Source organism: Heloderma suspectum, chromosome 10 (assembly GCF_057233095.1).
Source record: "Heloderma suspectum isolate Gila_16-S chromosome 10, 16-S_ref, whole genome shotgun sequence".
Lineage (NCBI taxonomy): Eukaryota > Metazoa > Chordata > Lepidosauria > Squamata > Helodermatidae > Heloderma > Heloderma suspectum.
The window spans coordinates 41,971,396-41,988,020 of record NC_139467.1 but is presented as its reverse complement, the minus strand read 5'-3'; the positions used below and the strand labels follow the sequence as shown (position 1 = coordinate 41,988,020).

The 16,625-nt window shown below is 49.7% G+C and overlaps 1 protein-coding gene across 2 annotated transcripts in view; it reads left to right on the top strand.

Annotated features, from left to right (window-relative positions):
- The first annotated feature begins 3,840 nt into the window (after positions 1–3,840).
- The window catches only part of ADGRB2 (adhesion G protein-coupled receptor B2), a 152,016-nt gene continuing 139,231 nt past the window's right edge, over positions 3,841–16,625 (top strand). Inside the window, exon 1 of one of the 2 annotated variants that reach the window (XM_084814426.1) lies at positions 3,841–4,630. In XM_084814426.1, the coding sequence (XP_084670552.1) occupies positions 3,850–4,630 (781 nt within the window). In that variant the 5' untranslated portion in view covers positions 3,841–3,849. The remainder of the gene's footprint in view (positions 4,631–16,625) is intronic. The other variant, XM_084814425.1, reaches the window with a different exon arrangement.

The following is a 16,625-nucleotide window of genomic DNA, read 5'->3' as shown; positions in this document are numbered from 1 at the left end:
CCCTCCAGCACCTGCTCAGTGTACCACTGCGGCTAGCCAACCACGTTGCTCTTTGCCTCTTGGGCCCCTCCCCCACCACAGCTAACTGGCTGCCATCCCAGCTGATCTCACTTGATCTCGGAAGCTAAGCAGGGTCCGCCCTGGTTGGTACTTGGATGGGAGAACGCTGGGGAGTCAGACTTCCTGCACTGAGCAGGGGGTTGGACTTGATGGCCTTGTAGGCCCCTTCCAACCCTATGATTCTATGATACTGCTCCAGTAATGCTGCTTGCCTGATCTTGACTGATCTCAGAAGCTAAGCAGGGTCCGCCCTGGTTAGTACTTGGATGGGAGACCACCAGGGAATCAGGCTTCCTGCACTGAGCAGGGGGTTGGACTCAATGGTCTTGTAGGCCCCTTCCCACTCCGTGGTTCCATGATTCTATGATTGCTCCTGAGTTCTCCACTCCCCCCCCCCACATACACCTTATGGCAGAGGAGTTGCAGGTCCCCTGACTCCTCACCCCTAAAGCTTCTTCCAGAAGCCCAGATCATCAGAGCCAGCCCACCGCGAAAGCAAAGAAAAAGGCAATGGGTGGATCTTTTTCTCATCACTGGAAATGCTCTGCTCTACTCACTGCTGCAAAATATCCCAGTGCTGGTCCACACTGCTCTGTCTCTCTGGCCTGCGCATTTGGGCCCCGCAGTGAAGAGCACTGACCTGGTAGCTCCTAGCCATGAAAGGCCATTGAGCAAGCCTTGCATCGCCCCTAGTGGCCTTTGACGAAACATCTGTGCTCACCACTTCTGAGCAGTGAGTGACATCAGCATTACACATGTGCATCCTTCCACTTCCATGCAGAGAGAAATTTCAGGGGCTCCAGATTCCTTAGAAGCAGGTCCCTGGAGACTTACAGCATTTCTGCAATATAAAGTTTACTTGTATGCCTATACAAGCCGAGCACAAGCCGAGGTTTCACAGCATTAATACTCTGACTGATTCCTGCTCCTCGTCAGATGTCTAGGGGAACCCATCGTGCAACAGGATCTCCTGCAGAGAGCTTCAGATCCAGTTCCAGTGCATGCTGACTCCTTGGTACACGCACTTGCCCCCTCCCCTTATCTTGCAGGAAGACGAAAGATGAATCATCTCCACCCATCACTTTTGCCTTCTTGGGCCGCCCTGGCTCCCGTTGAAGCACATCACCAGAATGTGACCGACTGTCAAGCATCCCTTGTCAGGTCTTAAGAGCATTGCCTCTGGGCACCCACACCAGTAGAATGACAGCTTTGGAAGTGATCCTGAATCTCTTTGCAGTCAGAGGTACTGGCCTGTCAAGGACCCCTGGAAGGGCACTCAGACCATCTCCAAAACCATAACAATATTTAGCTGTTAGACCAAAGACTTGACCACCAGTAGATTTGACAGCTTCAAAACAAAAAAAAAACAAAATACCCCTGATACTTTCTCCTAAAAATGGTCTCATGGCGCCTAGAATTAGAAATATATATAAATATTTGGCTGTTCCAACTACCATTTTGTCTCTAGTGCAGCTGGGAATTCTGGTGGGTTTCCATTTCCTTGTGTGGTTGGAACATGTCCCAGCTCCCTAATGCTGCACCCTACGGGGTTTACGAGTCCGAGGTCTGGCTCTTTATGACCCTATAAACAGCGTTTACCAGTGGCCAGCTTGTTCGCGCTTAATGGCTTGGTAGATTAAAAAGAAAATGCGGCATTGGGGTGGGTGGGAGAGGAGAATTCTGGCTTCTGAAAAGAGCGTGGGTGTGTGGATGGCTTATTATTGCTCTCGATAAAAGGGAAGAAGCTCCCTAAAGCTTTTGGCAGAGAGTGTAGTCTTACAAACCATGATGCCGTTATGGAACATGGACCAAGCGGCAATTCCTGCAGTTGGGCTAACTGATGCTCAAAATGCAAGCTTCCAGATCACACACAGCTCTTCAGGCTTTGGGTTTAAAGCTGGAGTGGTGGGGATGTGGCAGGCAACTGCAGTAGCACCCTCCTGAGCAGGGAGCAAGGGCAAATTTCATTTGAACAAAGAGAAGGATGTTTTTATCACCAGCTATGTTAATTGGATTTAGAGCCATTCCATTGTTCAAAAAATTAATCAATCACATGGTATTGTCCTTGGGATTGTACCGCTTGAGGAGGTAGGGATGGGTGAATATATCAGTTTTGCCTTCTCCTACATTCGAATTTTGAAAATGTTAAGTTCTTTTTCTTCTGACTATGAAGAACATTGCAAAGTTTGGTAAATTCTTATAAACAATGCATTGAAATGAAATTCTCACCCATTGGTACTGGCCAAATTCAACAGGTACAGCCATTCCCAGCATGGAGGGGACCATGTTGTGCCTGCCTGCCGTATAGCTATTAAAGATGAGGAGCCTGCCAGAAAAAAGAGGTGGCAACCCCAGTTCAGCACCAGCATGGTTGAATGCACAGGGCTTCATACCCAGACGCTTAAGAGCAAAGAACTCAATGCCCTGCGCCTGAATGGATGAGTCTCTCAGTGTTGGTTTTCCGCACATTTGATTTTTTTAAATCTCACATTCTTTTTGTCCCAGAGACAGAGAACTTGGTGAATTTGGCAAATCCTCATCAAAACCAAACTGAAGTGAAATTTTCACCCATCTCTACTTTCACACCTCCTGATTGGAAGGAGGCAAGAACACAGCAGTCACTCATGCAGAGAAACGACAGGCAGCTGCCGCCTTGGTGGGTGGGCTGCGTTTCCTCTTTTGCACTGTAACTCTTTTCGGGGTGTGAATTGTGCTTTTCAAAGGGTGTGTGCATGTGTTGGGGGGTGGGGGAGGAGGTAGAGATGTATGAGAATTTCACTTTTTCTCATGACCAATGCAAGCATGGCTGTCGGAAGCCCTGAATGCAATCGAGAGCACAAGCACGTGCCGGCCAAAAATGTTTGTAAATTGCTGAACGTGTGCTCGTGTTGTATTTGCGTAACTTTCCCATTTCGATTTGCGCAAATTTTCCCCATAGACTGAATCAGCCCCACTTTACTCTATGGAGGAAAGTTAGGCAAATTAGGAAGTTTGCATAAATTTGTGCAAATTTCAAATTCGAGCGCTGATCGATTTGCGCAGCTTTCCCATTTATGCAGCGTGAGCAGTGACTGAAAACCCAAATGGGAGTCAGGCATGACATGAGCAGCGAGATGGTGTTCAGAGAATTCCGGCGAATGCGAAGGTTGCCTGTTCGCCCATCCCTACGAGGAAGTTGGTTGCCGTTACTCAGTAGTGAGTGAAATTCACTTTACAAATGCGTAGGGGCTTCTTTCTTTGTGATGGCGATGATTGGAAAGGAGGGCTGCTGACATTTCTGTAGTGCTTCAGGGCCAGCTAGGTTTTTATTTGGAGCCAGCTTGGAGGGAGGCAGAGACGGAGGCCTGAAAGTGCCAGCGAGAGGAGGGATCCTGCTGTCACTGGTGTGTTCCGGTCTCTTGCCTGGCTCTTTCCTTCCAGGCCGTGCTTAATGGAGAGTTACTAGGGCTCAAGCCTGCCTCCAAGTCACACCCTTGGAGCCAGGTGCCTTTCCTTGGAGGAGAGAGTGTTGGTTGCAGTGATTCTGTGGCAAAGGAAAGGTGTTCTGCGCATGCCAACAGCTACTCTTCGTCTTGCTACGATTTGCTCTCATCAGCCGTAGCCCCGAGAGAGGCTCTGGGCCCTTCAGTGGCCCAGAGGCGAATGGCCGTGGGGTGCCTGGATTTGTGCATCCCTGCTCCAGGGCTGAGTTGCAGCGCTGACAACGCGTTGTGTTGAGCCTCTTTCTACGGTGAACCCTGCATAACCTCTTCCCCCCCTTTCTCTCTTCCTCAGGGCAAATGTCATAGGATGAACCCTGCTGGACCACTCTTACTGTCTGTGATATCGTGTCTCTTGTGGCTGTCCCGGGGCTTTGACCCAGCTCCCAGCGCCTGCTCTGCCTTGGCCTCCGGGGTTCTCTACGGCTCCTTTTCACTGAAGGACCTCTTCCCCACCGTCTCCACCGGCTGCTCGTGGACCCTGGAGAACCCCGACCCGACCAAGTACTCGCTGTACCTCAAGTTCAACCGGGAGGAGCAGGTCTGCACCCACTACTCGCCCATGGTTCTGCCGCTGGACCATTATCTCTCCAACGACACCTGCAGCCATCCGGAAGGGACAGCCCTGCCCCAGGAGGAAGAAGCGGAAGAGGAGGCCGATGGAGGGGAGGTCCGGTTGGAGCTTTGCCAAGGCGGGGGCCCCTTCGCCTTTTTCCATTTTGACAAGAACTTTGTGCAGCTGTGCCTGGCAGAGGAGCCTGAAGCAGCCAGCCGGTTGCTGCCCCCTGAGGCCGTGGAGTTCCGTTTCGTGGAAGTCCTGCTGATCAACAACAACAACTCCAGCCAGTTCACCTGCAGTGTCCTGTGCCGTTGGCAGGAGGAGTGCCTTCGTCTCAGCACCGGCCAGCCCTGTGGTCTCTCGCAAACAGGCTGCACCTGCCAGACCCCCCGAGCCCTCCCGGCCCCTCCGCAGTCCAACCAGACACTCTCCAACACCCTGACGCCACCCGCCACCAGCAGCAGTGATTGCTGCGTGACCGAATTGCATTCTGGGAATGCGAACGATGTATACTCTTCGGAGATTAAATACGGTAAGTGGCTGTGGAGGTGTGGCAGATGGTTGGCTCTGTGGGAACAGGGTTCTCACAGTCCATTGCTTCTCTATCCCCAAATGCACTGCTAGGTGTAATCTGATACCTGCAACACTTACAATCCATTCATTCAAATCTCCATTTTGCGACTGGGTATGTCTAAACTGCAGATCTCAAGGCCACAACCCCTGACCAAAATTTTGGACTTGTCTGTTTCTTCCCCCATTCTCTGCTTTTTGTACTCCCTAGCCTGATGAAGAGTTCTGGAGAACTCAAAAGCTTGCATGTTTTTATGAAAGTTTGGTTGATCCTAATTAGGGATGTCGCGGGCGCCCGACTGGGTCCGGGAATTCGTCCAGCTCCCCCCACCCACGACCCCTGGACTGCGCCCGCCGTGGCACTGTCCTTGTTTGCGCCTGCTTGCTCTCTCCAGGACTCACCGCAATCCCGTTCGCTGAGTGGCCGCCATTTTCGTGCCTTTGACTATACCTCTAATATTGCGCTTATTTAGCTTTCCCAGCTCCAAACTGCTCATATTTAAATATGTGCATGTTTTTAACTTCCTGTTTTATGTAGCAGTCAAAGGTGCGACAATGGCGGGCGCTCACCGAACGGGATTGTGGTGAGCCCAGGGAACTCGCAGAGGTCGTGGGTGGCCCGAGCGTGGGTCTTGGGGGGTGCGAGCAGGGTGCCTCTTTGGCAAGCGCCCGGAGAAACTGAGCTAGGGTGAATTCTTACATCCCTAATCCTAATAAGTTATTGCCCAACTGTGGGTTTTGGATTTTTTTCCTCATGGACCAGCATGGCTATCTTTGTTTTTTTGTATTTGTTTTTTAGTGTTTTCACAGTAAACTTCACAGAGAGGGTCGCTTGCAAAGGATGTCTTTGTTTTGGGCTCCCGCTTAGGTGACATGTGTTTCTCCCGGTCGATTTAGTTTGGAATTGCTTGTTGCAGTTGTTCATGTGGTTTAGAATTAGGGCTGAGCCAAAATGGGATGGGGACATGTTTAATGCAGCTATTCACGCCCTGGATTATGTCCTCCCTCCCACGTTGGCAATAACATTGCAGCTTTTAAAACCCTTGAGCGTTACTTGACTAATATTTGACCAGTCAGTTGACCAAATCCTTTTTTGAGAGGTCAGATCCCTGGCCCTAAAACGACCACATGCATACACTGCCCTGTTGAGGCTATGGAAGGGCAAAGCCTTTGGCCTATAACTGGTGCAAAGATTCAGCATTCCTGTCATGTTGCGTGAGAGGGAAGAGGAGTTGCGCCAAGCAGGGAGGAGGATTTGTTTGGTTTGCACGTCCCAAACCAATATGTGAACCCCAATGGAGTTACCTGTCGATATCCGCACTTCTCCGCATGTTGTTGTGATGCAGTTCCATTGAATTAGGGGAAATTGCTTCCAAAAATGCTTAGATCAGGTGAAATTGTGTATACAAAGGCGTATATTAGGAGATACGTTTGTGAAACTGTGTACAGATTTTCATGCAGACTTGAGAGAAAAAAGCTGCAAACTGTTGGCCGCCCATGGATTACCTGTGACCGTAACATAACAACAATCACCTTCATTGGCTCGTCCTAAGTTCTAGTGCTGTGAAAGAGGAAGAAAAAACTTCTTGCTCAAGTGGCCTTCAAATATCTGAAGGGGTGTGACATGGACGATGGAGCAGACTACTTCTCTGTTGCTCCTGAGGGCAGGACTAAAACTAGGGATGGATGAACCCTCCCGCACCCACCCCGTGTGATGCTTGCTGAACCCCCTCCCCTTACCCAACCCCAGCAAGCACGCGGGGCGTGCTACCCGACAGGCTGTGGGCGCTCGGCAACGGCTCGCAACTGCTCGTGAGCCTGCCCCTGCCGCCTGTCAGTCGGCGCCTCGTGCTCCCCTTGCAAGAAGGAGCACAGGGGTCTCCTGCTGCTGAGCAACAACACCTCCCATTGCTGGTGCCCGGCAGAGAGAGGCGAGGTTGCTCAGATGTGGTGAAGGCAAAGAAGGTGGCAGCGGCAGGATGGGAGCCTCTCAGCTCCCATCCTACTGCCGCAAGCAGCGGCACTCCCTGCCAGGCACCGGCAGAGGGAGGTGCAGTGTTTTGGTGGCGGTGACAGCGCCCCCTTGTTTTGCGGAAACGTTTCCTTCTCTCTGAGAAGGCCCCTTCAGCGAGAAGGAAATACTTGCGCCAAACCTCTGGCGCTCCATTGGCTGCAGTAGTGGGGATGGGGGCGAGTGGGGGGAGTAGAGCACAGCTCCTCTCTCCTCTTCCAGCAGTGACGGAGACAGACTGGTTGTTTTACATAAGTGTCAGACGCGGACGTAAAACGCCCAGGGCCTATCACAGCCGCTGCCACCATTGTTGCAGTAGCGGGGATGGAAGAGGAGAGGAAAGGTGCTTCCTCTCGCTTCCTCTTGTCCCCAGTACTGCAGTGGAGGCAGCAGGGACAGGCAGCTCAGGAAGGAAGCAGGCAGCTGCGCGCTTGCCCAACTGGGTGTGAGCCAAATTGGGCAAGCGCTGGCAGCCATGAACTGGCATCTTTGGGGCTGAGCCAGCAAGGACTTTATTTGCTGGGTTTCAAGCCCCAAACGGACTCCCATGCCATCCCTGACTAGAACCAATGCATGGAGATTGTAAGGAAGTAGATTTAGGTAAACATTGGGAGAAACCTCCTAATGGTGAGGGCTGTTTGATGGTGGAACAGACTGCCACAAGAGGTTGTGGGCTCTCTTCCGCCGGATGTACTTGAGGAGAGGCTGGATGGCCTTCTGTCAGGGATGCTCTGTGGCAGATCCCACAATGAGCAGGTGATCGGACTCACTGACCTCTCAGGTCCTTTCCAAATCTATGATCCTAGGACCTGGCCTCGCTCCAGCTCTGTGATCTTCCTGGTTCTTCCGCACAAAGCCATCTTCCCAGTGGAGAAGCTGAGGCTTCTGGAGGGGGACTTTTGCCTGGCTGAGCCTCTCCTGTGGCTCCCCTGCCAACCCTCCTGCTCTGAGCTTATGAGGAACCAGAGAGCGCGAGGCCCTTGTCGATCTGCATTGGCAGAGACGGAGAAAACAATTTACAGGGAAAATGACCCCTTTTCCCGTGGCAAATTACCCTTGACTGTGACAGCCCAGGTGCCTGTTATTCCAAGCCAGAATATAAAGGAGCTGCAATTCAGCCCAACAAGACTATTAACCAGGCGGAATGAGGCCATTTGCTTGTTAGAGGGTAGCACGAGCCGAATCAAACCTTTTCTCACTGGGCCAGCAGGTGCAATCCGAACGACTGCCTTGCCGCCCTGCCCCCACCACTATGAGATGGTTACCTCTGGAGGAGATACTCCTCCACCTCCCCTAATGTGGACCCCCCTCTCCTGGCACCAACATTGACCGTACCAGCCCACCAAATCTGCTGACCTTGGGGCCCCTCAAGTGATCTGTCACCTGACCTTTCACAAACACATTTCTACTAGGGATGCTTGAGGTATCTATCTATCTATCTATCTATCTATCTATCTATCTATCTATCTATCTATCTCACTTTCCAGACAATTATGGGCTCCCTATAACCACTCACATCAATAAAAGCTAGGGGTGCACGAAAGTCACTTACCTGGTCTCGCAGCTTGCTTCGCGGTGGGGGGGAGGCGCTTCGCTGCTCCCCCCGAAGTTCAGGCCGGGGGGGGAGGCTTCCCTCCTCGCCCGGCCGAAATTCAGGCCGGGGAGGAGCGCCCCGTCTCCCCGGCCGCGAACTTCAAAAGAAAAAAAAAACAAAAACGCCCCTGTGATAGGCTACGTAACGATTAACGTAGCCTATCACGGCTAGATCTGCAAAGTCAGCCATGACAGGCTACGTTAATCGTCACGTAGCCTATCACGGGTGACTTTGAAAAAAAAAAAGCACGTACGCAAATGGCGGCCCCCATAGGGAGCCGCCATTCGCGTTCCTTATTTGGTCCCTGTAGTCTACGTAAAGATTTACGTAGACTACGGCGAAAATAAGGGCAACGCTATTTGCATTGTCCTTATTTTCGCCGTAGTCTACGTAAATCTTTACAGTCTTTACAATCTTTACAATCTTTACAACCTTCGGAGGACCGAATGCATTGGCGCTCGGCCCCCCGAAGTTTCGGGGAGAAATTCTCTCCCATCCCTAAAAGCAACAACAACCCAGTGTTTCAGCACAGTCCTCAACTCCAATAATATATTGGAATACATCTTCACATTTTGGGAGAAGTTATATTTAGAAATGTGTGTATATTAATATGACTAACGTGGAAATAGAAGAGAATAGACCTTTGGGATGAACACATGTGGATGTGGCATGGACCAGGTAAAGACTAGCTCACTTATCTCCAATTTCTACTAGGGATGTCGGGGGAATCCGTCCAGGGGATAGAGTTCCCTGAGCTTTCATCAGCTTGGTCCCCTGGACTTTGACTTTCCCCCCCCTGAGCTGGCCCTATACAATCTTCATCAAGTCGGGCCAGTTCGCAGATTTACAGGGTTTTCTGAATTTGCATAAATAGCAATTTGCACAAATTGCACCTGCAATTTGCATAATTTGTGTGAATTTTGGCCGTAATTTGTGTGAATTTCAGGCATAATTTGTGCAAATTACAGCCGCAATTTCCACAAATTGCTATTTATGCAAATTATACACCACCCCCTCCCCCTGAAACAGTTCCTGGATTTCAGGAAGAAACCCGCAGCTTGGTTCGCAAATGCAAGCTGAGTCAGGGGGTTGTGGAAATCTGGCAAGCTCAAAAAAGGCTAGATTTCCTGGCGATGGACATCCCTAATTTCTACACACAGGATATCTGGATGCCAAGATGGCAAGATTGTTCTTTGTAGAACTTTGCAGAATATCAGGCAGTTATGACTTGGTTGCCTGGCCACTTTAGCTAGGCAGGTATCAACAGGTGCATCCTACCTTTACGATCTCTCTCCCACCCACTCATCCCTCCGAAGCTTCAGAGGTTGGAAAGTTGCAAGGTGGAGGGTCTCAAGTGTGTGTAGCAGGCGGTGTGTGTGTTTCTGCGATAGCGTGGGATTCACTGAGACAAGTATAGCGGTGCTACCATTACCATTGGCTTTGTTACATCCAAACCCCATTACATAAATGTTATGGATGTAGGATCTCCAACCTGGCACCCTACAGGTGTGTTGGACTACAACACACATTATCCCCATCACCTTGGCTTGTGGGGGATATTGGGAGTTGTAGTTCAACACATCTGGAGGGCACCCGGTCGGGGGATGCTGCTGTAAGAAGAAGGCCAGCAAACATTTTGGGAAATGGCTTCCAAACACTTAGGTCAAGCTGTTCATGATGTCTCCCCAATTTTTTAAAAAATCCAAACCATTTTGTCTGTAACCAAGCCGGAAAATGTCGTCAGTAATGACCATCCTACAGAAGTCTCTGACAAAGGCAGTATTACTTATAAGAACTGGAAGCCATGACTGTGATTGTTGTAAGAACCAGCTCCTCCTTCTGTACATACACTCTTCAACATCGAGTTAAATAGGAGTGTATGTACAGGTCGTGCTCCCTGTCTCCGGGGATTGCGGGGGAGACCCCTGTCTCCCCCCAACTCCCCCGCCCCCGGCATCTTAGGTTTGGTAGTGGGTGAGAATCATGGCCTTTTCAGCCCAGGAAAACTTGCTGGTTATTTCCTGTCCAATGGTGCAGACAGGCATTTTCAGAATATAAAACAGGGGCTGGGAACCCTTGGCCCACCAGATGATGTAGGATTACAACTCCCATCATGCTCAAACATTGGCCATGCTGGCTGGAGCAGATGGGAGATGTAGTACAACCACATCTGGGGGGCCACTGCTTCCCCATCCCTGGTGTCGACTGGTTGTGGTCTGTGAAGTGCGTTGCTGCCACTGTGTGTTTTTTTGTAATTGCCATTGTTTTGTGATTAACTTAATTTTTTAAAAAACTGATTTGTTCGTTTTAATGATTGCTGAGAGCCACTTAGAATTTTCTTGACAGAGAAAAGCAGGATATATATATAGATAGATAGATAGATACACACACACACACACACACACACACATACACACAAGCCCCCGCTCCCCGGAAGTCCAATTGTGTGTGGGAAGCAGCAGATTTTGCCTGAGTGGGATCTCACACTGAGTTTGCAAAGTGGTATCATCAGAAGTCCTGACCTGAGAAGCTGGCAACATCAAGCCAGGCTAGTGGCATGCTTAGGGCAGCCCTTCACCAATCTGGTGCCCTTCAGATGTGTTGGACTACAACTCTCATAATCCCCAGCCAACTAGCTGGGGGCTTATGGGAGTTGTATTTGAACACATCTGGAGGGTGCCAGGTTGGTGAAGTCTGGCTGAGAGCGTTGGTTTCGGACTGAGGAGACCTGTGTCTAGGGATGTACGAAAGTGACTTACCTTTCGCGGATTATGTTGATGGGGGGGGCGTTCCGTCCCTCCCCCCGGAATCCTGGCCGGTGGGGGAGGCGCTCCGTTCCTCCCCCCCGGAATCCTCGAACGGCCGGCTGTGCTCCGCGACAGCTACAGCCACCGCCATTTGCGTTCCTTCTTTTTACCGTCTTAATCTACGTAAATATTTACGTAGACTATGACGGCGAAAATCAAGGGGAATGCAAATAGCGTAGCAGGCGCCATTTGTGTCCCCTTTTGATTCCCCGTTTTAGCCTACGTAAAGATTTACGTAGGCTAAAACGGTGAATGAAAAAGGGACGCAAATAGCGCCTGCTACGCTATTTACGTTCCCCTTGATTTTCGCCGTCATAGTCTACGTAAATATTTACGTAGATTAAGATGGCCAACGGCCGCCGCCATTTGCGTACGCGTTTTTTTTTTAAACCCACCTCCAACCATGATAGGCTACGTAAAGATTTACGTAGCCTATCACGTCTTTTTTTTTAAAAAAAAAAAACCTAGCCATGATAGGCTACGTAAATCTTTACATAGCCTATCACGTCTTCTTCTTTTTTTTTTCCCCACAAGCCTGGAAATGGCGGTGGCAGCAGCCGGTCAGAAGACTGGCCGCTGCCGGAGTCGCCACCGCCTGGAAGATCCGCCCCAGGTAAATCTCATCCCGGGGGGGATCCGCGGGGGGGTGGCAGGCTGTTCCGCCACAGATTTCGGGGGGCCGAATGCACTGGAATTCGGCCTCACTGAGATCCATGGCGGAATTCTCTGACATCCCTACCTGTGTCCAAAAATCCCCCCGTACCCATGAAGCGCATTGCATGACACTTTCTCCCTGCCTAACCTACCTCACAGTGCTGTTGTGAGGATAAAGTGCAGGAGGAGGAAGAACCTTATTCTGAGCTACTTGGTGGGAGGGTGGGAGAAAAATGTAATCAAGACATAGAAAGAAGCGAGCTCTATTCAAGCACAAGGCTCGACTTGAAATGCAGCCTGGTACCGCAGAGTACATTCCCCCCCCCGCCATCATCACCTTGGCATACCTCTCACCGCCTCAAACTGTCCTTCTCCCCCCACGCCCCTTCATCTCCCCTGCTCTGGTGAGCTGCATGGGGACAGAGTGTCGGCAGGAGAAATCTGCCAGCCTTCTGCTGCGGCAAGCAAGGGGATAATTTGCAGTTGCTGGATTGCTTTCGCAGGGCAGCGGCTTGAACTCTCCGTTACCTTCCTCAAATTATGTTTGACATTCAATTAAAACCCCGAGGCACCTGGACGTAAAACGTTAGTGTAGCTGGGAAGTCGTGGGGATAATGTGTTTTTTTTATTTGCAGAGTCATCACATACTGGGCCGCCGGGAATTGGACTCATCCTCGGAGCACATTGACCGCATCGGGGTTTGGAGGGGGGGCGGTGGAAGGAGAGCCAGGCTGGGCATAACATGAAAGCCCCTCGAGTCTCAAGGGGAAGATGTATCGTCTTGCTGAAAGTTGACGTGATGCAAAGGCAGGCTTGTCTTGAGTGGATGTTCCTTCAGGGTTCAACAAACATGGAAGTAAGGTTTTAAAAAATTCCTGGATTGGCTCCCATAGCTTACATTTCATTGTCTAGAAATAGCTACCTGCCCTCCTAATCCGGGAGTAGCATACCCAGACCTCTTCTAGTCCAACCTCCCCCCATCCCGCACTGCTAACTTCTTCCCCCTGGGCTGGGCGTGCCTTTGAAGGAGAGGATCCTAGTGCTTTTCCAAAAATTTATTCTGCACCCCCTGCCCCCAACCATTTTCATTCATTCTGATAGAAAATAAATTGCTTTGGGGGGGAATTCAATGGAGAAAAAAAAATCACTCAAGTCCTCAAGGGGGGGAGGGTGGAGTTCTTGTGCCTACCTTAGTTACGAGGTGGCCAAGGGGTGTGTGAGTATGCTGCCTTCCATTTTACACCTCTCTGGTGGTCTGCAGCCTCCCAGACTGCCCTCGCTTCAATGAAAGCCCAGGGGAAGATAGCATGAGGCAGCCCCATAGGGCTTTTAAAGATCAGGATGCGTGGGCAGCCATATCTCTGCTGCAGTGCGATGCAGAGATATGGAGTAGAAAGAAAAAAAACACACACAGCCCCTTCATCCGCCTTACAGCAATAAGGTAAGCTCCAAACCACCACCAGAAGAGAGTCTAAAGTTCCCTAAGATTGCGGCATAAAAGCAGAAGCCTCTCTGATCAAAGGGGAAGAAAATTTTGAGGAAGTTGGAGGATGCCTTTCCTCACCTGTGTGGGCAGGCACATAGCACGACAGCCAATGGCCCAAGATATGAGCCGGAACATCCCCGATTCATCTGTTGATATTTGCCATGGAATCTCTAGTACAGATGGATGAATCTCTCGATTTTGGTTTCTCATTTCCTCGCTTTCAATCTTAAGGTGGGTTCATCCAAAAGCTTGAGATTTTTTTCCAGTCGTAAGTTCGTTTCAGCCCAGACTCTGAGCATGTTTTTCTTTAAGTTCACATGAAAAACCGTGTAGATTTTTGTGAACATTTCTCTTAATACATGCAGTTTTCTGGGCAGTTTTGTGGGCAATTTTGCCCACTATATACATTTTTTGGCGAGGAGTTCTCATAATGCATTTTAATGGTATTTGCACTAATATGAACCCTTTTGTGTGCACTTTCCCCTAATATATGATTTTTTTAATTGGAGGACTCTCTTGAAAAATTCTGACAAGTGCAAATTTTGAAGGGTAACTTAGTTTCAGTTTGTGTATTGATTAAAAAGTGTGAGATTAGGGAAGTTTGCATTAAAATTCGAACTGAATGAATTTCTTCCCCATCTCCCCTCACATGTTGGCCTAAGGTGAGTTGCAGTCTCTCTGTCCTCCCCTCCCCCCATCTGAAATACAGAGACCATAATACTGACTTGCCATATAACATGGTTGTAAGGATTCTTGACATAATTATGCGGAGCTTATTTAACTCTCTACAATGCAGTGCATTGTTATTTTAAACAATCACTATTTCAGCTCTACGTGAAATGCAGAAAACTCATTGACCCTGAATGTCTTTGGAAAAGCGTTGCCCAACATTCTTTACAGGTGGAAGCAGGTTGGCCCTCTCCTTGTTCTTTGCAGAGTGCTGTCAGCGTGCATCATGACACTTTTGCAGCACTGATGAGAAAGATAGTTCCCAAAGTGCTTTACAACTGAAAATTTGATAGCTGGGTAGAGAGCAGAGAGATGGGACGGGCAAGGGCTTGCTGCCCCAATGGAAAGAAAAAATTGAATCCATGCGCCTGTTTGACTGGGGAGGGTCATTCTGAAAAGGCTATATTTGTATGCTTTCCCAGAAAACCTTGCAAAAGACCCGTTTGTAACATCCCCAGATTACATGGTGGGGAAGACATCTCTTGTTGTCCTTCTCCCCATCTGGGGTTGCCTCCTTCTGTGTCCCCAGGCAGTCTGTCAGAATGACTGAGACCTCATTAAGCTGTTCCTGAGGTGGGCAGGGGGCGGGTAGGATTAGTGATGCTGGAGAAATTCGAGACGGACTAAAATGAGGTCAGATTTCTAAGAATCTAACCTGCGGAATCTGCTGCGGAGCGACCCCCTCAGGCCATGCGGTGTCCGTGGACTTTCGGATTGTTTTTTTACTTTCTTGAAATTTACGCATATAAATTTGTAAGAAAATACGTACATTCCTGCTGAGGACATGCTGAATGGAGTGGGGGACAATGTGCTAAATGTTATGTACTAAAGTAAATTATGTAAATACTTACGTAATTATTTACGTATTTTTCTGTATTATGAAAAAACAATATTCGCATCCACCTGTGAGCAGACAACAAAACAAAAGGCACCTGACAATTCATGAAACACAGACGGAACAGATTTTACACAGTCCGTACATCCCTAGGTAGGATGCTTGTTGGCTTGAAAAGCAATTTTAGCATGTAGAGAAACAGCCCCTGACATCCTCATTACCTGTAACAAAGGAGGTGGGAAAGCATCCCCATCATGGGCTGGGTTGTGCACCCTGAAATACTACAGGGAAAGCATTAGACCCCGAGGTCTCCCCGGTTGTCTAAATTGTTCCCGATTGTGCCCTCTTGGCAATTCCCTCCAGTACCAATAAGCATTGCAAGAGCGCTTCTGGGCACATGGGTGGAATAAACAGCAGGAGAATGCACTCTGAATATTGGTTCTTTGGGAGTGATGGACAGAGGATGGATGACTCTGCTCAATCACCCTGTTCTGGCTGCTGTTGAAGACGTGATTCTGGGCATGCCGGACCCCACGACCTGGCTGAGGCTGGCATCTCTCGCGTTCTTAATTCCGCAGATCTGAGCTTTGATGGTTCCCAGCTGCCTTTTCTCCAGGCTGTGTATCTATCTCTGGCATCTCTTCCGGTCCATTTGTCAGTGCGGCTCGCAGATGTCATGCAGTTTTCTCCGCTGCCTGGGTGCAGCTCTGTGGCATGCAGAGTCCTTTTCTTGCTGCACGATCTGATCTTCCCCAACCCCCTGTGAGCCTGGTATGCCTTCCACAGCACTAAAACATGGACCAGGGGAGGTGCTCTTCCAACCACGCCTGCCTGGCACACGGCCTTTGGTGAACGAATAAATTAAGGACAAACCTTGCAAAGTCTTTCCGCCCTCCCCTCCCCTCCCCTCCCCTGCCTAGCCAAAGCATGTGGCCCCGGCATCAGAGGAGCCTTCAGTTCTGCCGAGGAGATTAAAATGGAGGTAGTTGAAAGCCCTCAGGTAGCTATGGCAACTGGGATTCTGAAGGCAATTGCTTTACGCGGTTATGATTAGGGAGAGGAGAAAATACATGTATGCTTTTCAGCTTGGTTTCATGGGCATCTTCCCCAACCTGGTGCCCTCCAGATGTTTTGGACGACAACCTCCATCATCCCTGACCATTCGTCATGCTGACTGGGGCGGGTGGGAATTTAATTCAAAAACATCCGGAGGGCACCAGGTTGGGGAAGGCTGACATAAGGGGAAAGGCGCATGGAAAAGAAGCCGGGCAGGTTGCCCAAATGATTGGCTTTCTGGTGGACAGTTCGTTGCCAAGAAGACAGGCTTGCAACAAGCGTGACATTTTCAGGATCTGTTCAAGATAGATCATCCAATCAAAAGCAGAACTTCTGGTGGGGCATCACAATCCGCTGCGGGCAGAATGATGGGAATAGAGCTGTTTCTGGAGTGGCACCGGCTGTATGAAATGCCCCTGGGGTTTCGAATCACTCCTACGTAGCAGGACTTATGCTGGGCTCTCGAGACAGAGCTATTCCGCTTGGCTTTTGAGCTGATATGATTGCTATTGCCCTGGCATTCTTAAAAAACCTGGTATGAGTAGTGTTTTTCTTTTTGCTCCTGCTCTTGGGTTTTTATTGCTGTGTTGTAATTGTTTGTAATTTTATCTGTTAGTCACCGTTGTGGCCCTTGGGGAGAAAGGTGGCTGATATGTTTTCAATAAATCAGTTGTAGTAAGCAGGAAGGCAAAGGAGGCCTGAGCCCAGAAGAAGGAAAGATAGGATTCTTGATGCAGAGGCCTCCCATTGAGTAGTGACTGGCCTGGAATGTCAGCGCCGCTGTT